The sequence below is a fragment of the Corylus avellana genome, chromosome 6 (assembly GCF_965113065.1).
Source record: "Corylus avellana chromosome 6, dhCorAvel1.hap1.2, whole genome shotgun sequence".
Classification (NCBI taxonomy): domain Eukaryota; kingdom Viridiplantae; phylum Streptophyta; class Magnoliopsida; order Fagales; family Betulaceae; genus Corylus; species Corylus avellana.
Window position 1 is genome coordinate 8584647 of NC_142495.1, and position 21985 is coordinate 8606631.

The 21985-nt window shown below is 36.5% G+C and overlaps 2 protein-coding genes and 1 pseudogene across 2 annotated transcripts; 2 read left to right on the top strand and 1 right to left on the bottom strand.

Moving 5' to 3' along the window:
* Window positions 1-667: 667 nt before the first annotated feature.
* On the top strand, window positions 668-2272 carry LOC132187712 (inorganic pyrophosphatase 1). Its single transcript, XM_059602117.2, has 4 exons — window positions 668-922; window positions 1030-1151; window positions 1247-1448; window positions 1758-2272. Exons 1-4 carry the CDS (start codon window positions 785-787, stop codon window positions 2112-2114), a joined length of 819 nt encoding a protein of 272 aa, XP_059458100.2. The 5' UTR covers window positions 668-784; the 3' UTR covers window positions 2115-2272.
* Window positions 2273-6631: 4359 nt separating this feature from the next.
* Window positions 6632-8092, top strand: LOC132187697 (inorganic pyrophosphatase 1). The gene is made up of 4 exons (XM_059602094.2): window positions 6632-6844; window positions 6950-7071; window positions 7157-7361; window positions 7602-8092. Exons 1-4 carry the CDS (start codon window positions 6707-6709, stop codon window positions 7956-7958), a joined length of 822 nt encoding a protein of 273 aa, XP_059458077.2. The 5' UTR covers window positions 6632-6706; the 3' UTR covers window positions 7959-8092.
* Window positions 8093-16230: 8138 nt separating this feature from the next.
* LOC132188545 (abscisic acid receptor PYL2 pseudogene) lies at window positions 16231-16976 on the bottom strand (annotated as a pseudogene).
* Between the last annotated feature and the right edge of the window lie 5009 nt (window positions 16977-21985).

The window sequence follows — 21985 nt, forward strand, 5'->3', positions numbered from 1 at the left end:
TATATTATTACTTTTAATATTTTAATATTTTTCTTATTATTTCATTTTGATAGCCCAAAAGGTAGTCGTTTAATGCCCAAAATGACTATGTTTTGGGCTACCGCAGGGTGCAGTAGTTTTAGACTACCGCATCTAAGCCTTGCCCAAAAATGAAAAGAGATTTTGAGAAATTTAATCTTGATTATTGATTCAACTACATCATATATGTTTTTTTTTTTGACATATTCGCATAAGAGGAGAGAGGGAGATTCAAACTAGTGACCTCCGCTTCATTAGGCGTAGTTCTAGCCGATTGAGTTACCTCTTGAGGACAACTGTTTTTATTAAAATAAGGGCAGGTAAGCCAAATCCTAGAATTCCTTCCTTAATTTGCACCAAAACAAATGGGATTTGGGAAACGTAGGGGGTGCTACGCAACCGACTCTAGCAGCCACAAAATCGGAAAACGGGACCATACCCGAATATTCCCCCTGCTGTTGCCAAGTGCGTTTCACAGGTGGCCAAGTGAATTCAATTCCCCTGGAATATTCGCTTATTCCCGCGTCCTTCCCTAATCGCTTTAACCAAACCACACCCTCGATCTGCACTTTATAATATTCATGTAATATTCCTTCGGAATCCAAATCCCAATTAACTACTCTGCTTCACGATCACAGAATTCGTTCCCTATAAATACCCTCGTCCTGGGGGTTCACTTGGCACCAACAAAAATTGTTTTCGTACTAGGAACAGAGAAAAACCGAGCAATCCTCGTACGTACGACGTCGTAGCTAGGCAGCAAAGAATGGCCGGAATCGTGGCGGTTTTCGACTTCGACAAGACGATCATCGACTGTGACAGCGACAATTGGGTGGTGGATGAGCTGGGCGCCACCGACTTGTTCAATGAGCTTCTCCCTACCATGCCGTGGAACTCTCTCATGGTACGTGTGTTTTCTGATCTCCGCGTTTCATGCTTTTGTATGCTTTTCCTTAATCCCCCTCGAATATGTTTTTGTTAATGATGTTGATTTTGGCTGTATCTTTACAGGATAGGATGATGAAGGAGCTCCATGCGCAGGGGAAAACCATGGAGGATGTTGTAGATGTTCTCAAACGGATACCAATACATCCCAAAGTCATCCCCGCCATTAAAGCAGCCCATGCTTTAGGGTGCGTATATACATATATATATACATACATACATCTCTGTTTCTTCGTTTTTGTTAGACATTGTAATTAATGAAATTAATTCTCTACAATAACAGGTGTGATTTGAGGGTTGTAAGCGATGCAAATCTGTTTTTCATTGAGACGATCTTGAAGCATCTTGGGTTAAGCGATTATTTCTCGGAGATTAATACGAATCCGAGTTTTGTGGACGATGAAGGGAGGCTCAGGATCTTCCCCCACCATGATTTCCACAAATCTCCTCATGGCTGCAGCCTCTGCCCTCCAAACATGTGCAAGGTAAATTAAATTAAATGATTTTAATTTCTGACTTGACACCATCTTGTTGACCGATTTGAGAAGGTTTTTGAAATTGAATTTGGGTAGTCAAAAATAGAAAGAAAATAATTATTATTGTACCAAACTTCTCTTCTAGAGTAATAATAATATAATTGGTTCTGATGTTAATTATAGTGACTTAAATTGACATCCACGTGGCTAATTTTAAGGAATGTCACGTGGATTAATTGATATTTGAATTGGGTCCAAAGATTGGAACATATTTTAATGATTTTTTTGGCTAATTATTTTATGGTTTGTGAAAAACAGGGCCTAGTAATTGAAAGAATACAAGCCTCTGTAGCAGAGGAGGGGAAGAAGAAGTTCATCTACCTTGGAGATGGCAGTGGAGACTATTGCCCAAGCTTGAAGCTCGGGGATGAAGACTATGTGATGCCAAGGAAGAATTTCCCGTTGTGGGATCTAATGTGCAAAACCCCTTTGCTTATTAAGGCGGAAATCCACGAGTGGGTTGACGGGGAAGAGCTTGAGCGGATTTTGCTAGGCCTTATCAACAAAATCTCCATTGAAGAAAACGCTCAATTTATTTCAGCCGACTGCAAATTGCAGACCATCTCTGTTTCTGCTCGTGAAGCCCTTCCTCATGCTCTCCCTGTTCAGCAATAGTAGCTTCAACCTTGGCAAACGCCATGACTAGCCAACTTCACAGGGTTTTTGATTCTGTTTTGGTTTAAAACAAGCTTGTATTTTTATCAAGAATGGATGACTATCAACTATATAAATATATAATTATATATTTTGCTCAGATTGCAAGTTGCAGATGATTCTAGGTGCTACCCATCTTATCTCGACCTTTTTACCCTAACAACAAACCCAAAATTAAAAATACAGTCGCACAAAGATGTGACAGAGGGAGCATGGAAAGGCACGAACCTTGAAATATAAAAACTCCTATGCACTAAGAAAAGATATATTTGAAAGAGAAAAGATGATGATCAGCATCAATCTTATGTATACATAATACATATCTAGATCACCTTGAAATATAAAAACTTGATGGGGGAATGCTAGCTAGTTGGTGGTGGCAAAAGGGAAAGAAAAAAAAAATCAGTGCTGAGATGTGGGAACTGCTATATATGTGTTACAGTAATTGATAATTGATGGGAGAGGCAACAGCAAAAGTCACCCACTAAGTCACTTTGTAATAGAAAATTTATAAAAACCCTTTCTGTATTTAGCATTTTCCTTCAAGAAATATATATATTTTGACCTCATTCGCCATAAAAGTTGAGCCTTCAAGCACCAGGGAGGCAATAATAGGTTTCTTTACTCTTCCACTTTCTTGTATCCTTTTGTGAAAGAAAGTAGGGGTTGTATACTTTACTGGACTGTTTAGTAATATATGTCAGAGCAAATTAAGCGAGTGTTCCGTAAGGTTCCATGACTTTCTATTCTGGGAAAAGACTGTGTTTTCCACTCACATCCGCTTCATTCGCCACTTGGACTTGTCCCCTCTTTCAAGTAATGGAAGGCAAAATATTATAACAAAATGCGATTCTTATTCTTCACGTAATATTCATCCTGAATATATGAAACAGAAACTGGTTGCGTGTAGGATTGCTCAATATTTATGCAAACACAGGTTGGAACATGCTTAAAGCATTTTCAAATCGTATATTTTTATATTCCAAATCCAAACGGACACTGAGTTTGATGTAGTTGACACGTGTATATATATATTACTTTCAATTCCTTGGCAACATTATGAATGGAAGAAATCTTTGACAAGTGTGTTATAATATATAAGTAGAGACCTTACTATTGTAAATATTAATTAATTAAATAAATGAGATAAATGAGAGCACAATATATTTCCGAGAGCAGTTTATGGTAGTGGAATGCTTTCCTCATCATATTTTATATTCCCTATAAATTTCAACGTAATGTAATAGACCAGTCCATAGCAGCAGCCTTTTTCATATCTTTTCATAGTGGCCGGATTCAGCCATTATCACTCATTTCTGTTGTCAAAATCCCCGTCCTTGTCCCATGACTCCCAGTGATCACTATCTCGATCTACTGCCTTTTATCTCATTTGCTGCATCCTGTCTTTGGTGTTATAGGAGATGTACTTGACAGTTGACACCAAATCACCAAACCATATCTTGGAAATTAAGCAGGATCCTTTGTGTGTTTTCAATCTGCTCAATCACAATCAAAACTCCTTGGCATGCGTCTCATCTGCCTACCATTTGATATTCATTCATGCATACACAAATCTTCATACTATGTTAATATCTTGGTGACTCGAAATGATTGGAAATTCAAATTTCTCTTTTTGCAATTTCATTTCTAAGCCATCTTTGATACAATGTTAAACTATTACTTATTCTAAAAATTTAAAAACTAATAAATAATCATAAATTTAATAATTTAATTAGTATTACACAAAGATATAATGCTTGCCGACTAGTGAACCAATGCTCAAAAAAGCTCATGCTTTAGAAACATAGTTAAGATGTATAAATAAAAATTGGCCCTTAATCTTTTTGCTTAGTTATATATTCCCACTTTTTCTGGCCCTTAAATCTTTTTGCTTTACGCTGCACAGGCGGCGCAAGAGCCTCCATTTTGTTCACGCAAGATAAGCATTTAATATAATATATAGTAGCAGCCAGCAGGTGTATGTGGTAGAAAGACACCCAAAAGAAAGAGAAAAAGCTTCGGTACTGCTCTAGAAAATGGCGTATGGAAACTTGTCAATATACTGGTGATGGAGCCAGCAGCTTCATGCTGCCAAGGGAAACAAGTTATTAAAATCCAGTTTTGGAGAAAATTGTGACACCTTACCTGATCCAATGCTACGTACGTTTAGCCACGTGTATGTATATATATCAACAAGGGCGAAAATGTCAAGTTAGGTTTCAAGTAAAAATATTTTTTTGGTATTTAATGCGATTGAAAATAATAGTCAAACTAAAAATATTTTTGATTTGACCAAAAAAAAGCCTTTTTAATTTTGAAAAATAATTTTCATTTTCAAATTTAGTAAACAATTTTTCGAGTTTGAGTTTCTCCTTCTCAAACTGTCGGAAAGTTGCTGAAAGTCGCTGACCATTTTATGCTGTCGATCATTTTCTGTACGAGTCAAAAGCCCAAGAATATTTTTTAAAATTAATTTATTTTTAAAGATTTTGTTGAAAACATGTTCCGAAACAAATATATAATATCTTTTTTGCTTGTGTCAATATCAAATCGTTACTTGGATTTCTATTTTTGTCAAATTAGCTCAAAAAATTTTGTCTGGATTTAAGAAAAATTCTTCTATCAATTTCTAAAAGTAATGTAAAATCTCACTAATATACTAAAGGGTTAAATATCAAATACCCCCTGGGGTTTGGTAACTTTATTTTTACTCCCCTGGGGTTTCATTTTTATTACAGGATCCCCCTGGGTTTTGATAAAAGACCAAATTAGCCCATCCGTTAGTTGACCGTTATGACTGACACGTGGACCAATCAGATGTTGACACGTGGCACCTATTTAATTTTTTTAATTTTTTTTTAATTAAAAAAATGTTTTTTTTTTTTTTTAAAAAAAAAAAAAGAAAAGAAAAACAATTGGGGGTGGCTCTTGGCCATTTGGGAGCCACCCCCTTTGGCCATGGGGGTGGCCTGGCCACCCCCATCTGGCGCCACCCCCATGGAGCCTTGGGGGTGGTTTCGGCCACCCCCAGGGCTCCATGGGGGTGGCTCGGCCACCCCCAGTGGGTAAAGGGGGTGGCTTCGGCCACCCCCATCCGGCAAGATGGGGGTGGCCAGGCCACCCCCATGGCCAAAGGGGGTGGCCGAGCCACCCCCAAATGGCCAAGGGGGTGGCTCGGCCACCCCCAATGTTTTCCGTTTCTTTTTTTTTTTAAGTACATTTTTTTTTAATTTAAAAAAAATTAATATATGTGCCACGTGTCGACGTCTGATTGGTCTACGTGTCAGTTCTAACGGTCAACTAACGGATTGATTAATTTGGTCACTTATCAAAACCACAGGACCTCCTGTGATAAAAATGAAACCCTAGGAGGGAAAAAATAAAGTTAAAAAACCCTAGGGGGTTTGGAGTATTTAACCCTATACTAAAAAAAAGTACCTTATTATTATTATTATTAATTTTTTTTCTTTTTAAATAGCAATTGGTCATTCCCACATAGGACCCAAGAGGCCATATCACCCTGGTTAATGGAGGAGAGGGAATGCAAGGACAACTTGATGAAGGGGGAGTTTGCTTGGAAGAAGGATAGCTGGGAGATTAATTCACGCACGGCAACATTAAGGGTTAGTCGTGTCTATCTCTTGCTATTTAATTGATAGCTTTGTAGTCATGTCATTGGCCCTAACGATTTTATTCCCAAGATCTAAAACAACTAAATTGACATTTTTAGTTTTTAAAATTAAATCATTTGAATGCAACCCGCCTCCTGAAAGAAAAAAAACAAATAAATTAAAGGGAAAAATACATTTTACCACTTTAAATTATCTATTCATTTGCACTTTTAACATGAATTTTTAAAAAGTGACACTTTAACCCCCCTAAACTTTTAAATTGTTGCAATTTGACCATTCTAACCTTTTTTTTTTTTTTTCAAAATGCCCCCATCCCAAGTTTTTTTTTTTTTTTTTTTTTAAAGAAAATTAAAAAAAAAAAAAAAAATTAAAGGGTCGCTGGCCACCCCAGTTGGGCCTAGGAGTGGCTTCGGCCACCCCATAATTTTTAATTTTTTTTTTCTCTTGGGATAGGGGCGTTTTGGGAGGAAAAAAAAAAAAAGGTTAGAATAATCGAATTGCAACAATTTAGAAGTTCGGGGATAAAGTGTCACTTTTTAAACATTTGGGTTAAAAATGCAAATGGGTGGATAGTTCAGAGGTAAAATGTATTTTCTCCTAAATTAAATAAATTAAATAGACACATTTGGGCTTCAAGGAGAAAAAATTAAAAAATTAAAAAATTAAAATCTTTATATATATTAGTTCATTTATATCTACGGCTAGGATCTGATGTACCCCCACGTGGTTCTTTATTCATGTAATATTCCTTCGGAATCCAAATCCCTATTAGCTACGTTAACACAATTCGTTCCCTATAAATACCTTCGTCCTGGGTATTCACTTGGCAGCTGGCACCAACAAAATTGTTTTCGTACTAGGAACAACTGAACAAGAAAAACCGAGCAATCCTCGTACGACGTCGTAGCTAGGCAGCAAAGAATGGCCGGAATCGTGGCGGTTTTCGACTTCGACAAGACGATCATCGACTGTGACAGCGACAATTGGGTGGTGGACGAGCTGGGCGCCACCGACTTGTTCAATGAGCTTCTCCCTACCATGCCGTGGAACTCTCTCATGGTACGTATGTTTTCTTCTCCGCGTTTCACGCTTTTGTATGCTTTTCCTTAATCCCCCTCGAATATGTTTTTGTTAATGTTGTTGATTTTGGCTGTATCTTTACAGGATAGGATGATGAAGGAGATCCATGCGCAGGGGAAAACCATGGAGGATGTTGTACAAGTTCTCAAACGGATACCAATACATCCCAGAGTCATCCCCGCCATTAAAGCAGCCCATGCTTTAGGGTGCGTGTATATATATATATACATACATCTCTGTTTCTTTATTTGTGTTAAAGATTGTAATGAAATTAATTCTCTGCAATAACAGGTGTGATTTGAGGGTTGTAAGCGATGCAAATCTGTTTTTCATTGAGACGATCTTGAAGCATCTTGGGTTAAGCGATTATTTCTCGGAGATTAATACGAATCCGAGCTTTGTAGACGATGAAGGGAGGCTCAGGATCTTCCCTTATCATGATTTCCACAAATCTCCTCATGGCTGCCGCAGCCACTGCCCACCAAACATGTGCAAGGTAAATTAAATCAAATTATTTTAGTTTCTGACTTGACACCATCTTGTTGACCGATTTGAGAAAGTTTTTGAAATTGAATTTGGGTAGTCAAAAATAGAATTATAGTGACTGAAATTGATACCCACGTGGCTAATTTTAAGGAATGTCACGTGGATTAATTAATATTTGAATTGGGTCCAAAGATTGGGACATATTTTAATGATTTTTTTGGCTAATTATTTTATGGCTTGTGAAAAACAGGGCTTAGTAATTGAAAGAATACAAGCCTCTGTAGCAGAGGAGGGGAAGAAGAAGTTCATCTACCTTGGAGATGGCAGTGGAGACTATTGCCCAAGCTTGAAGCTCGGGGATGGAGACTATGTGATGCCAAGGAAGAATTTCCCGTTGTGGGATCTAATGTGCAAAAACCGTTTGCTTATTAAGGCGGAAATCCACGAGTGGGTTGACGGGGAAGAGCTTGAGCGGATTTTGCTAGGCCTTATCAACAAAATCTCCATTGAAGAAAGCTCTCAATTTATTTCAGCCGACTGCAAATTGCAGACCGTCTCTGTTTCTGCTCGTGAAGCCCTTCCTCATGCTCTACCTGTTCAGCAATAGTAGCTTCAACCTTCAAGGCTGAATCTTGAAAAACGCCATGACTAGCCAACTTCACAGGGTTTTTGATTCTGTTTTGGTTTAAAACAAGCTTGTATTTTCATCAAGAATGGATGACTATCAACTATATCTATCTATATATCAATATTTTGCTCAGATTGTAAGTTGCAGATGATTACTCTAGGTGCTACTCATCTTATCATGACTTTTTTACCCTAACAACAAACCCAAAATTAAAAATATAGTGCCAAAAAATGACCCGATCTTCAGTATTTTTGAGTTGTACAAAGCTTAGCATCAATCTTATGCATAGATAATGTTAAATCACTAGTTAGCTTTTGGGATAAATAGTAATTTAACATAGTATATGAGCCAAAGGTCCTGAGATTAAACATTGACTCCGTCAATTCACCTCTATTTAAATTAAATATTCCACGTGTTGTGCGTCACCTATTAAAAGAGAATTTAAGCTTCACACGTGATGATGAATGTTAAAGTATTGATTAAGTGATTAAATTTACATCTTTTTATCAGCTTAAGCTTTTAGAATAACCGGTGAGTTAACACATAATACATATCTAGATCACCTTCAAAAATAAAAACTTGATGGGAAAATACTAGCTAGTTAGTGGTGGCAAAAGGGAAAGAAAAATAAATGAAAAAAATTATGTGCTAAGATGTTGGAACTGCTATATATGTGTTAAAGTAAAAGTGTGTACTTTTCTTTTCTTTTCTTTTTTTTTTTCTTTTTTTCTTTTTTTCTTTTTTTTTTGTTCACACAAATAGATAATTGATGCGAGAGGCAGCTGGAAAAGTCACCCATTAAGTCACTTTGCAATAGAAAATTTATAAAAAGCCTTTTTATATTTAGCATTTTCCTTCAAGAAACTATATAATTTGACCTCATTCACCATAAAAGTTGAGCCTTCAAACACCAGGCCTCCATAATTAGGTTCCTTTACTCTTCCACTTTCTTGTATCTTTTTGTGCAAGAAAGTAGGGGTTGTATACTTTACTGGACTGTTTAGTAATATATGTCGGAGCAAATTAAGTGACTGTTCCATAAAGTTCCATGACTTTCTATTCTGGGAAAAGGCTGTGTTTTCCACTCACATCCCCTTCATTTGCCACTTCGACTTGTCCCTTCTTTCAAGTAATGGAAGGCAAACTATTATCACAAAATGCGATTCTTCTTCTTCACGTAATATTCATCCTGAATATATGAAACAGAAATTGGTTGCGTGTAGCATTGTTCAATATTTATGGAAACCCTGTTGGGTTGTTCCAACAATTCTTTATTATACATTTTTTTGACGAACTGAATTTCTATATATGCATTTTAAATATCAAATTGCGATTTTGTCAAATGCTTAAAACATTTTCAAATCGCAAATCCAAATGGACATTGAGTTTGACGTAGTTGACATATATATAAGGCTCCGTATGTTTCGCCGTAAAATAATACGGAAAATGTTTTACGTATTTTCGAGTGTTTGACGCGACGTAAAATAATAATCAATGGAAAATATTTTCCATTTGATCGAAAATTCTACTTTAATTTTAAGAAAATAGATTACGATTTCAAAATTATAAATCATTTTCCGACTTTGAGCATCTCATTCTAGAATCGACGGACCATGCCAAGACCCGCCCAGGACCCTGCAAACACTTGACCGGAACCCGCCCGGCGCCCGGAACTGGCCGAGACTTCCCTGAGACTCGTCTAGGACTCGCTCGGGACCCCGCTTGGACTTGCCCGGGACTTGGCCGGACATGCCCAAAAACCCGACGAGACCAAACTGGACCTGCTCGGGACATGCCCAAAAACCCGACGAGACCAAATTGGACCTGCTCGGGACCTGCCCAAGAATTGATCCGGACTCGCTCGAGACTCACTAGGGACTTGACCGAGATTAGACCAGGACCTGCCCGGGACTTTCCCGGGAATTGATCGGGACCTGCCCGGGACTCATCGGGGATTTAACCAAAACTCGCATGGGACCTCGCTGGGACCCACCGAGACTTGATCGGGACCCGCTCAGGACATGACCGGGACTCGCCCGAGACTTGATCGAGACTCGCCACGGACTCACCCGGGACCTTGCCGGGACTTGATCGGGACAGTCCGGGACCCTACAGGACCTGCCTGGCACCCTGCCAGGGACTTGACTAAAATCATCCTAGGACTCACCGGGGACTTGATTGGGATTCGCTCGGGACCCAATCGGACCTACCCGGGACCCTGCCTAGACTTGACCAAGACCTGCTCGGGACATGCCCAGGACTTGACCAGGACTCGCCTCGGACTCGCTCGGGTCTCGCCTAAGACTTAATCGGGACCTGCTTGGGACTTATTGGAACCTGCTTGGAACCCGTCCAGGACTTGACCTGTAACATCCCCAGCCCGTTAAGGCTGAGTTTGCCACTTTTCTTCTTTTACAACAAAAGTTATTGCAAAGATCTATAAGGTCTATCAGAGTACTTGATTTTAAAGGATACGAAAAATGTATAAAACATTATTCAAGAGATTTTATTACAAGCGAAATTAGAAAACATTAAACTTTAGTTGCGGAATATCATATCATTACAATAACTTATATGAAAAGACTTTGAAAATTAATAATTATTCCCACCCCATTCCGGCCTCCTATTCCAGCATCATTTCTACCTGAAAACAAGAAATAAAACTGAATGAGCCCAAAGGGGGCCCAGCAAATAAAATCCACAACCATAAATAGTTTTACTCCTTGTTCTCAGTTTTGAAAATCATTTTCGCAAATAAATATAATTCTAGCCATAATAATATCTGTATATACGGTTGCATCTCCCGTAACATATACATACTATTACATCTAGTAATAGATCATCGTTGTAAATCATCTTTATAAATCATCATCATAATGCATCATTATAAATAATCTTTGTAAATCATCATAGCATATCATCGTTGAAAATATAGTATCATTTTCTCATAATAGGGCCCATGTACACTATTACCCCTGTGCACGAGGGTTGCGGGTCCTTGTGACCATGGCACTGAACTGTGGCCACAGCCATGCCCGACCGTCAATTAACTCTTTCTTGGTGCACTCAACGGTCTAGTTGATGGAATACCACCTTCTGGCATAGCCTCCTTCAGTGGTTTCGCCTCCATCCGAGTATCGGTACCGAACTCTTCTCATTCTTACTTATCTTGGGGCCAAAAATACTCTCCTCCATACATGTGCCCTCATTTCATAAACATTTATCTCATCTCTTGTACTTTTCTTTGTACTTCTTTTGATGCATCTTAGGGCAACATGTAGGAGGGTTTATCATCTTTTTTCTTTCTTATAATCATCATCATTTCTCAACTTTCTTTTCTCAAATGGAAACTTTTTCAAATATAAACTTGTTGTACTTAAAAAGCGTTTAAAGTAATAGAAACTTTCTAGATAATTCATTTAGAAATCCTTCATGCATGCAACATAACTTCATAATACGTAAATAAAATAATCATTTACAGTTTGATACAAGAATATATAAATAGCATGACATGAAGTAATTTTAGAAGGGGTAGTGAATTTACTTACCTCTAGACTGAAGCTAAAAGTGGTATGAAGGAATCCAGTTGCTCCAATATGACTAACACCACTAGTATATCTTTTGAAACTAATTTCTAAAGTCCGCTATCTCTTGTGTTCTTTCTTTCTTGTAGCGCTTGGTCTCGCCCTTTCTCTCTCTGTTCTGAGTAAACACTCTTAGAAAGAAGAAAGACCGAGTAAAAAGCGGAAGAAGGAAGAATATATGCAAGAGATGGGAGAGGAGATGAGTGGTGAAAATTGTGAAGGAGAAGAGCTCTATTTATAGGAGAAAATCAAATACTATTTCACCAACCCTATACTATTTCACCAACCCTATACTATTTCACCAACCCTATACTATTCTACCAACCCTATACTATTCTACCAACCCTATACTATTCTACCTATACTATTCTACCTTCTTATTCTACCATCCTTATACCTACCATTTACTATCCTATTATTTTGCCAATTACCATTCTCTAATTACCACTCTCATAAATTTCCCAAGATTTAAAATCCTTAGCTACAATGGATATTAAAATAACATCATTATCAAAATAATCTATTTAAATAGCTTTGAAAATTCTGGGACACTACATGACCGGGACCCACCCAGAGCTGTCCTAGACCCCGCCGGGACCTGACCGAGACTGGCACGGGACCTGCTGGAGACCCGCCCGGGACGTGATTGGGACCACACCGGAGCTGACCAGGACTTAACCGAGACCCTGACTAGACTCGCCCCTAGTAAAGTCCAGGCGAGTCCCTAGCAGGTTCCGTCGAGTCCTGGGCGGGTCCTGACAAGGTCTTGGGCGAGTCCTGGTCAGGTCTCGGCAAGAGCCCAAGCAAGTCCTGGACAGGTCCGGTAGGGTTTCGGTCGAGTACTGGGCAGGTGCCGGGCAAGTCCCAATCAAGTCCTTAGCGGGTCTCAAGCAAGTCCCGATTAGGTCTAGGTGGGGTCCCGGGCAGGACCAGGTCAAGTCTCCGGTGGGTCTTGATTAGGTCCCGGATGGGTTCCAGTCAAGTCCCGTGTGAATGCTGGAGTGGTCTCGAATAGGTCCTGAGCAAGTCCCGGTCAAGTCCGGGGCGGGTCCCTGATAGGTCCGATTGGGTCTTGGTCAGGTCCCGGGCGAGTCTTGGTCAAGTCCCGGCATCAAGTCCCAAGCGGGTATTTTTATATTTTATTTTTTAAATTATTGTATATTAGTATTTTTAAGTTGTGAATAAAAATTACATGTTATAGGTTAATATGATTAAATGGAAATATAAAAAATATTTGTGATTTTCTATGCGCGCGCCAAACGCCAGAAAATGTTTTCATCGTAAAATGTTTTCTTGTAAAATGACTTCATTAAAAAATTTTATGACGGAATTTTTTTTTACGGAGCCTTACTTTGAATTCCTTGACAACATTATGAATTGAAGAAATCTTTGGCAAGTGTGTTACAAAATTTTCAATGGATGAGTCAAATAGTACTTTTATCTAAATGGCTAATCAGATTTGTAATAAAACCCACACATTAAATTAGTCAAAAAAAAAATGCAAAATAGATATTTAATTGGATTAACAAAAAAAAAAAAAAAACTACATGTAGCAGTACTTTTCAAGGGAGCAATTTTATTTTTTATTATTTCCCACTTTTCAAGGGATCATCATGATAATATTCTTTCACAATTTCTAATAAAAGGATATTTAAATGATATAGATAAAAATATAGTTAATTGGATGTAAAAGGCCTTTAAAAATTCATTAGATAAAATGAGTTTTAAGAAGCTATTTTGCATAAAAATTTGGCTCCTCCATTGATAATGCTTTTATATTATATATTATATTCTCCATTTGGATTTGATTGAATTTTCGTAAGTATAAACATTTGTATTGTAAACATTAATTAAGTAAATGAGAGCACAATATATTTCCGAGAGTAGTTTACTTCAGTGAACTTTCCTCGTCATATTTTATATTCCCTATAAATTTCAATGTAGTGTAATAGACCAGTCCACTAGCAGCCTTTTTCATATCTTTGCATAGTGGATTCAGAAATTATCACTCATTTCTGTTGTTAAAATCCCCGTCCTTGTCCCGTGACTTCCATTGATCACTATCTGTATTGCCTTTTTTCTCTTTTGCTGCGTCCTGTCTTTGGTGTTATAGGAGATGTACTTGACAGTTGATACCAAGTCACCAAACCATATCTTGGAAATTAAGCATGTGACTGATAAAAATTTGCTACAGACTAGTTTATAGTTAATTTATACAAACACATCTAATAAAGTGACATGTGTTTCATACCTATTAAATAAATATGTGAGAAACATATACTATTAAAAAAAAAAAAGTGATTCTTATATGTTAAGGGACACATATCACTTTATTAGATAAATTTATATAAATTAGTTACAAACTAATTTATAGTAAATTTTTGTCCGCATGCGACGGGCGCCCTTTGTATGTTTTCAATCTGCTCAATGGCAATCAAAACTCCTTGATATGATGCATCTCATCTGCCCACCATTACATATTCATTCATACACAAATCTTCAGAATATGTTATGATATGGTAGGACCTAATTTGATATATGAGCGTTAGATTGACCCAGTCTAGCATGAAATATATGATTAAGGACTTAATTTTTCACGTTTTATCAATTATGAAATTTTTGGCGTATTGGTTAAGCACCTACATTTAGTATCAAAGTACGTACCACATCGTATGTTCAAATATTGAAAAAAAGTAACTTATAAAAAGGGTTATTTGGTGTGTTGCATGAGTGAAGTTACCACAAAAGTGAAAATGATTATCAAATTCAAAGTAAAAGTCACGATAAAGTAGGTTACCATATACGCCAACACAAAAGCGTAGTAAATTGTTATAATCCTGATTCAGCCCAATTTGAAATATGAGCTCTAAATTAGACTAGCCTAATATGAAATAAGTTTAATAACTTAACTTGTTCTGTATCACCGGATACAGAGTTTTTCCACATATTGATTAAAATATCTACCATAAAAAAATGGAAAAGGCACAAAAAGGTTGAAGTAGAATGGTTAACTTAAGGACAAGTTCATCGATAAATAGGGGCAATTAAAAATGAAAATAAAAACACTCTGTAATGGATCTCTTGGCTTCATCTGATAGGATGACCTTGGATTATTCTTATTATTATTTTGAGTTTAGTGGACAATATTTTTGATCACGAGTTTATGGGAAGTGCTAGGAGGCCAAACAAATGAACTCAAAAAAATTTCTAAATTGACGTGGCAGACTGCGAGTGGCAGACAATGGAGAGAGAATTGCATTTTTTTTAATTTAAAAATCCTTGCCACATCCGTTTGAAAAAATTTTTAGGTTCATTTGTTTAACTTCCTAGCACTTCTCTGAGTTTATTGGCAATTTTTTTTTTTCTTTTTCTAATTTGTTTTTTCTTTTCTGTATTTTTCTTTGTTTCCATGTATTTCCTATTTTTTTTGTTTGGGTTTTGTGGGTTTTAGTTTCCCTCTGTTTGTATTGTTTAACTTTGTAGTAGAGACTAGTGCTTTCAGAAACAATACTCCCTTTTTAGTAGTTCCAGATCTGGATCTTACCTGTGCCTGTCCTATATTGACTTCCCTTGGGTGGTCGATGTTCTTTGCTGGGAGTGCAGATGGATTTGAACCTCATGGGGTTCTTACACTTGTAAGTAGGGTTTGTAAGTCTCATGAGGTTTATGACTCTTTGTGTACTCCTTTTGCCTTTAAAACCGCTTTATGTGGCCCCTTTAAGAGGACCGGGCTAATTATTTGCCCCATTTCATACTTTGTTATTGTTACCTGCACTAGTAATTTCTATGTTTCAGTTTATTGTAGGAGAGTCCACTCATTTTCGGTGTTTTGATCACTTTTAACCTTTTTCCTATTTGATTAAAAAAAAAAAAGTATGAAGGTTTGGTACAGGTCGAGTAGGCCCAAACATAGGACAGAAGTTTAACCTTTAGCCCATATTGAAAAAATACGGGCCTATCCAGATTCAGATATGCTTTGAAACGATCCGATTGTACAGCCTTAAAAGTGGGGACCCAAATGGGCCAAATCTGCCTACCACGAAACCTGTAATATACGTCTTTCCAATATGACTTTTAGAAATATTATTTTTAAAGAAAGTTAGTAAATTGGGTCAATTGACTCTAATTTCCTTTTCATGAACCTAGCCTATATTACATCCTCATCCAAATGAAATAAAATTGAATAGCAATATTGACGCATGCAAATGATTTTATTTGTTTAGGTCAGTACAGTAGCGTCAGTTGAATAGCATTGCCATATTATATTATGTTGTTTTATAATATTTACCATAGTTGTGATTATTTTTTACAACAATAGCTAATGAAGCGACTAATTTCCTTTAAAATTTTATAATTTTCTAAAAATTCAACTGATAGAATTAATATGGCTTTGACTAATTTGTGCAGGTGGATAAAGTAGCATGGAAGGTTTCTTTGTGTTGCTACAAAAAACAAACGCACATTCAAATGTACCCACGTTACCAATCCAACTTGCAATATAATATAATATATGGCTCTAATTTAAAAAAATAAAAATAAAAAATTCCAACTTTTCCAAATAAACAAGTATTAGCAATGTCCGCACGCTACCAAAATATCCATAACAAAAATAAGACCACCATGCCTAGAAGGCTATAACCAATATACCATATCCACCACCATCATGATCTTGCATCCATCGTCATGGCCATCATGCCATGATCACTGTTCATCATCATCATCATCATCATCCCTTCATGTTCCAAGAAGCCATAGCCAGATCTGCAAGCTTAACAAGGTTCAACTTCACAACTGTATCCACAAACATCCTAGTATCCTCGGCAGTGTTCCCCTCAGGTATTTCCACAACATAGGACTCCAAAACAATTGTGTAAGCCTTTCCTTCCTTGTCGATCATCTCATTGACTGACGTAACAGAGCGATAATTATGCAGCCGGTGGTCTCCCCCGACGGCCCTGAAGCTCAGAATGCGATTCTCATCGTCTAGAACTTCTAGTCTTTCGGTGCTCGTTGAGGCCGGAAGCCCTGAGACGACCATGATGTCTCTTATGCTTCCCACCTCTCCATTGCCCGACACCACCGTACAACTTTTGATGAAGTGCTTGTACTTTTGAGGGCTTCCAAAATCACGTACAAAGGGCCATGTGATGCTTGCTGGGGCATCTACATGGATTGACAATAGGGAGGTGCATGTTTTATGGCACGGCTCGAATGTGTGATAGGTTTTAATGGTGGGCTCGAGCTTAGAGAATTCTTCGGCTGTGAGGCCATGTGAGGAGGTGGTCTGGTTAGAGTTATTCATGAGTGGGAAGCTAAGTGAAGCAAATTATGGTTTAGGGTTTTTGTCTGGGATGAATTGGAGGAGGAGAGGGATCGATGGAAAGGAGTGGAGGAGGTGATAAGGGAATTATTCTCTAATTTTGAAGGTAATTCAATTTGCATTTGATACTTGGTGGGGGATTATTATTTATTTTTATTTTATATTTTTTTATACAGTTTTAGTAAAGAAATAATGGATATTAAACTAAATAATTAAGGAGTGTATATGTTGCCTCCTCACTCCAAAACCTTGCTTCTCGAGCCTAAAATTTTGAACATTTCTCTTCCTTTGGAGGGACACAATCTTATTTGACTAGCTAGATTGAAACTACTTTATGGTATTTGAATTTTGATTAATATTATTTAATTAGTAAATTTTTATTTAACTACTATATACAATTAGATGACGTAACAGTAATAATCGGTATCCGTAAAAAAGAAGTGACGATTCAAATAGATTTACTACCATTTCATCCACTTGTATGAGAAGTGTATTAAATATAATTATTCTTAAATTTTATCAAAAACACGTTGACTTTTGTTTTATATCTAAAAACTACTTAACCTGGCCTCTTATGTTTCATATAAGCATGCATGTACTTAATGCAGTCCAATCCATCACAGAAACAGATAAATTTGCAACTAATACTATCGAAATAATATCCTGGCCCCCCTTTGTAGCCCTAATTTCCTCATTTGAATAATAATAATAATAAAAAATACTATGGAAATAATATGAAACAAATTACCTGAAGTGCATTTAGTTTTGTTAATTATGATAAGAACCCAATTGAGCCTTTTTGTACTCTAAAATTCTCAAACTCATATCTTATAATAATCCCTGTAGTTTTGCGTAAATTCAAGAGAGCTAGGACGGAATATTTTATATCCCATATTTACTTATAAATATAATTAATTGTTTGAATGCCAACTTGTTAAATACTAACCCAAATTGTTTCTCAATAATAATGTAAATGGAGGACGAAGTGAGACGGACGGCAAATGTGCATATTCAATCTGTCTTGAATGAAGATAGTGTATCATGCTGATGCAAAAAACAAACTTGTATTTTCCTGAAAAATACCAAATACTTAACCAAATTGTCCGTTATTGTCTCCAAAAGTATTTGGGAAATTTTTTATAGATGCAAGATATTTGATTAAAGAACTATATATATATATATATATATATATATATATATATATATATATGTTCAAGTTATAATTTTCCCACTTGTTTTGATCATTTTCTAATTTGTCATTTTGTCGGAAATTAAGGAAAAGTTTATATATAATTAAACGAAGATGTGGAGAAGAAGCAAAAGTTCATAATTTTAGTTCAAGAAGGAGAAAACTTTTGTTTTGTTTCGAAATGAAGGCCTCTAGGGCAAGGCAAAGGAAGAAATGCGTAAACGCTAGCTAGTGCATGCAAGTTGATATATATATATATATATATATAAAACTACAAAGAGCCGCCGTATATATACAAGTGGTCTATAACTTATAAGAGATTTAAGCATAAACGTAATCAAAACGTATACACCTCGATCTAACTATAAATGTTGATTATTTGTATTGTACGAATTCTTTATAGAGAAATTTTCTTTTTATATTTTCTCTTAATCCAATGGTTAATTAGAGAAAAAGATATACAGAGATGTACATATATATAACATGTCTCTTCTTTATATGATTCTAAAAAGATTTCACTCTTAAAATCCACCTGCGGTGCACGTAAGCTTGTTCTATCAAAAAAAAAGAAATTTTTTAGCGGATGGGTTACATTAACAATTTCAAAAACTTCGTTGGTATACATTGTCAATTTTTAATTAACTATCGGAGATAAAATAAAAAAAAATGGTATAACTTAAGGGAGTAAAGTGTAATTTCCTTTTTTCTTTTTCCCAAAAATTAGCTCCATCAATTATCTTCAAATTTTAAACGTCTTTTTTTTCTTTTTTTTTTTTCTTTCTTTTAAATGAGAAATTACACTTTACCCTAGCCTCAAAGTTATACTCTTTTCTTATTTCTCACCCTCAGACCTCCTTGATTGGAAGAAGCAATGCCTTTGAGAGAAATTCTACCACCTTGGCAAGAACTAGACACCCCACTATAGAAAGACCTTCATACAGATCTTTCTTATGGCTATTAGTTGAATGGTTTACAAAAACATAGATCCAGAGGAGAAACAACTACAGAAACTGTCCTTAGAAATGCATAAATGGCTACAAAATATATTTTCCTTTAGATGAACTCTTGCTTTGGTCTGAAGAACTAGGTTGCTTGTTTGGCTTGAGCTCCCCTCCCTTAGAAGGGATTCCCATGCATCAAAAAACTTCTAGTAGGCTAAATTGGCTTCTTCTTCAGAAACTAAAGAAGGGATGTCTTCAAGAGCTAATAGTTTAGAATAACCAAGGGAAAGCAAAGAATTAATCGAAGAAAATGTCAATTTGTTAAGGAAACAGGCCTGGCCTAGTAAAAGTCTGCATGTAACGCTCTGAAAATTAATTAACTAGTAATTAACTTCATGATTCGTCTCCCAGCCTTATTCCACGAGGAACAAGACTCAGAGAATTTTACTCCTAGAGAAGATAGGATACTAAGCAGCGGAAACATCAAGATTCTATAACATTAATCATTACAAACAAAGCATCTACCAAAGAACATCAAAATAGCTAAAATTACACTATACAAGTCATCTTTACAAGGGATTTATGATATACCTTAATATCCAAGTATGCATAAAAGCTCTTAAATTTACAACATCAACAAAAAGTACTAGTTACCATGAGCACCCGCCTAATCTCACAATAAATCCTCAAGCGTTACTCGGATCAAGTCCTTCATCTTCTGCTAAACTATCTATAACCGTATAGTTGTACATATGGAGAAAAAATGGGAAAGAATACAAGGGTAAGTCCGACGACTTAGTGAGTATGAATGCATATGACGTACCCATCATTAAATGGTGAACTCAGTTGTCTATAAAGCACATGCAACATTATGAGATGACAATTTATCAAGAATGCAATATAAATATAATATATATTGTAATATGAGAATCATGTCATAGTTCAATTGTATGGTCTACCCGAAATATTATCTCTTCCCAGCAGGGTTGGTTCTGTCTCGAGGGATCTGTAATACAATGCTGATGCCCTGACCATTGTACGCTACCATCCACCACTGGCAGCCTAACCGAGTCTGACATCGGGTGGCCCACACTACTAGTGATGTACATCTTGTAATGACCAAGTATTTGGCAATGGCTGCGCCGGTCACGAAAACCACTGGATTCAAGGATCACACACACATACTTGACCATAAAATTAACATGTATATGTTGTTTATGATATTCTCTTTTATGTCACTCTTTGTTTGTGACTATTTCAGAATACTATCAAATTTGATCTTCAACTCGAAGCAATCACATCCCTTCTCAAGCTCTTTCTACCGGTTCAACAACATGGAATGATAACTTTGTTCCTCGTACCCTGAAATTCCTTCCCCTTTCTCACTATTTTCAATATATTTATACTCGAGATTCAGCAGGGGTTTTTCGCATATCAAAATCTCAGATTTTCGCTTATGCATTTAATCCAGCTAGTCAAATTGCATTTCAAAGATCTTGAACAACATCATTCCTTCACTCTTGCTATCTTCTCTCGTTCTTTTCCATTCCTTTGACTCCTCAATTGTTGGAGCTCTAATCCATAACCAATCAACAAAAGCATCATCATTATCACCATTATCGTCGGCCACTGCACTCTCATCATCAAGCACATGACTAATCTCTCCTCCCAGTTGGTATATTTGCAATTCTAGTGATAAATCATTGCTGAAAACAGTCCTTTCACAAAACATAGGATCATCTAATTTCAAAGTAGAGTCGTCACTATCAGAAAGTAATGCGCAAATTCTAGCTAGTCTTTCCAAGAGTCCATTTTGCGGAACTTCCAAAAAACAACTCAAGAGTAACTGCTGGTGCTTTGCATAATCCTCAAGAGTCAATTTCGCATAATGTCAATGTTAGCAAAAGCCTAACAAGGCTCGTAGCAAAGCATTTGCTTGTTCTAAGCCTTAGCAACCACGCGCGAATGTTCAAGAATTGGGTGGCTAAAATCACCCCCAAAGGCCTTGAGGGTAGCCGAGCCACCCCTAGAGGCCATGTGAGTGGTCGGATACACCCATACCTGCTCTAGGGTGGCCGAAACCACCCCTATTGCAATTCGTTAGTTTGACTGACAGAATGGTGATTGAGATACTAAATTGAGATTTACCCATAAGACAGGTGCCATTTGTAATATGAATTGAAACCTAGGTGAAAAAAAAAAATAAAAAACGTGAAAACCTAGGTATTAAAAAGGTAGTTAACCCATCTTTAGCAATTTCTTTATAAAGCTACATCTAACGGTGTGAAAACGTCATCAATGCCGAGATCGTAGTATAGAAAATCATATTTTTATAAGGACTTTACAATTTTTTGGGGTTACCAAGAACCCCCCAACTAGACATGTAGACTTGTAGCTCCGCTCTTGTATATTATTGGTTATACCACCATCTGATTACAAAATCAAATTTGGCTTCGTTTGGCAATGGACTTGGCCAAAGTCCCAATTGTTTTTTAAGAAAAAATCAATTTATATCACATCAATCATTTTTTATTACTTTTTATTCCTATTCCAACAAAAAGTCCACTACAAAATAAAATTTTTTCATTTTTCCATAAAAAAAATTCAAAAGAAATATATTTTGTAACCACTTCCAAACCAAAAATCACTTGTCAAGTCCATTGCCAAATGGACCCAAAGGCATTTTCTTGAGTAAGTTTTCCCACACATTTGTATCTTACACATGACAGTATATAGACTACAATTACAAATGTTTGATTACAAAATCAAAGCATAAAAGGAAACTCATTAAGTTTGGTATTGATGAAATGATGATTTTGTGTTTATTTTTTAGGTGAAATTTTATTCAGTGTGATTAGTGGTTGATTCTCTGGGTGATTCATTACTGTTAACAACCTTATATATCGTAGTGTAGGGCATAAACCTCTAGAATTAGCTGATCCTTGGTAGTTTTTGAGTAATCTTATACAACA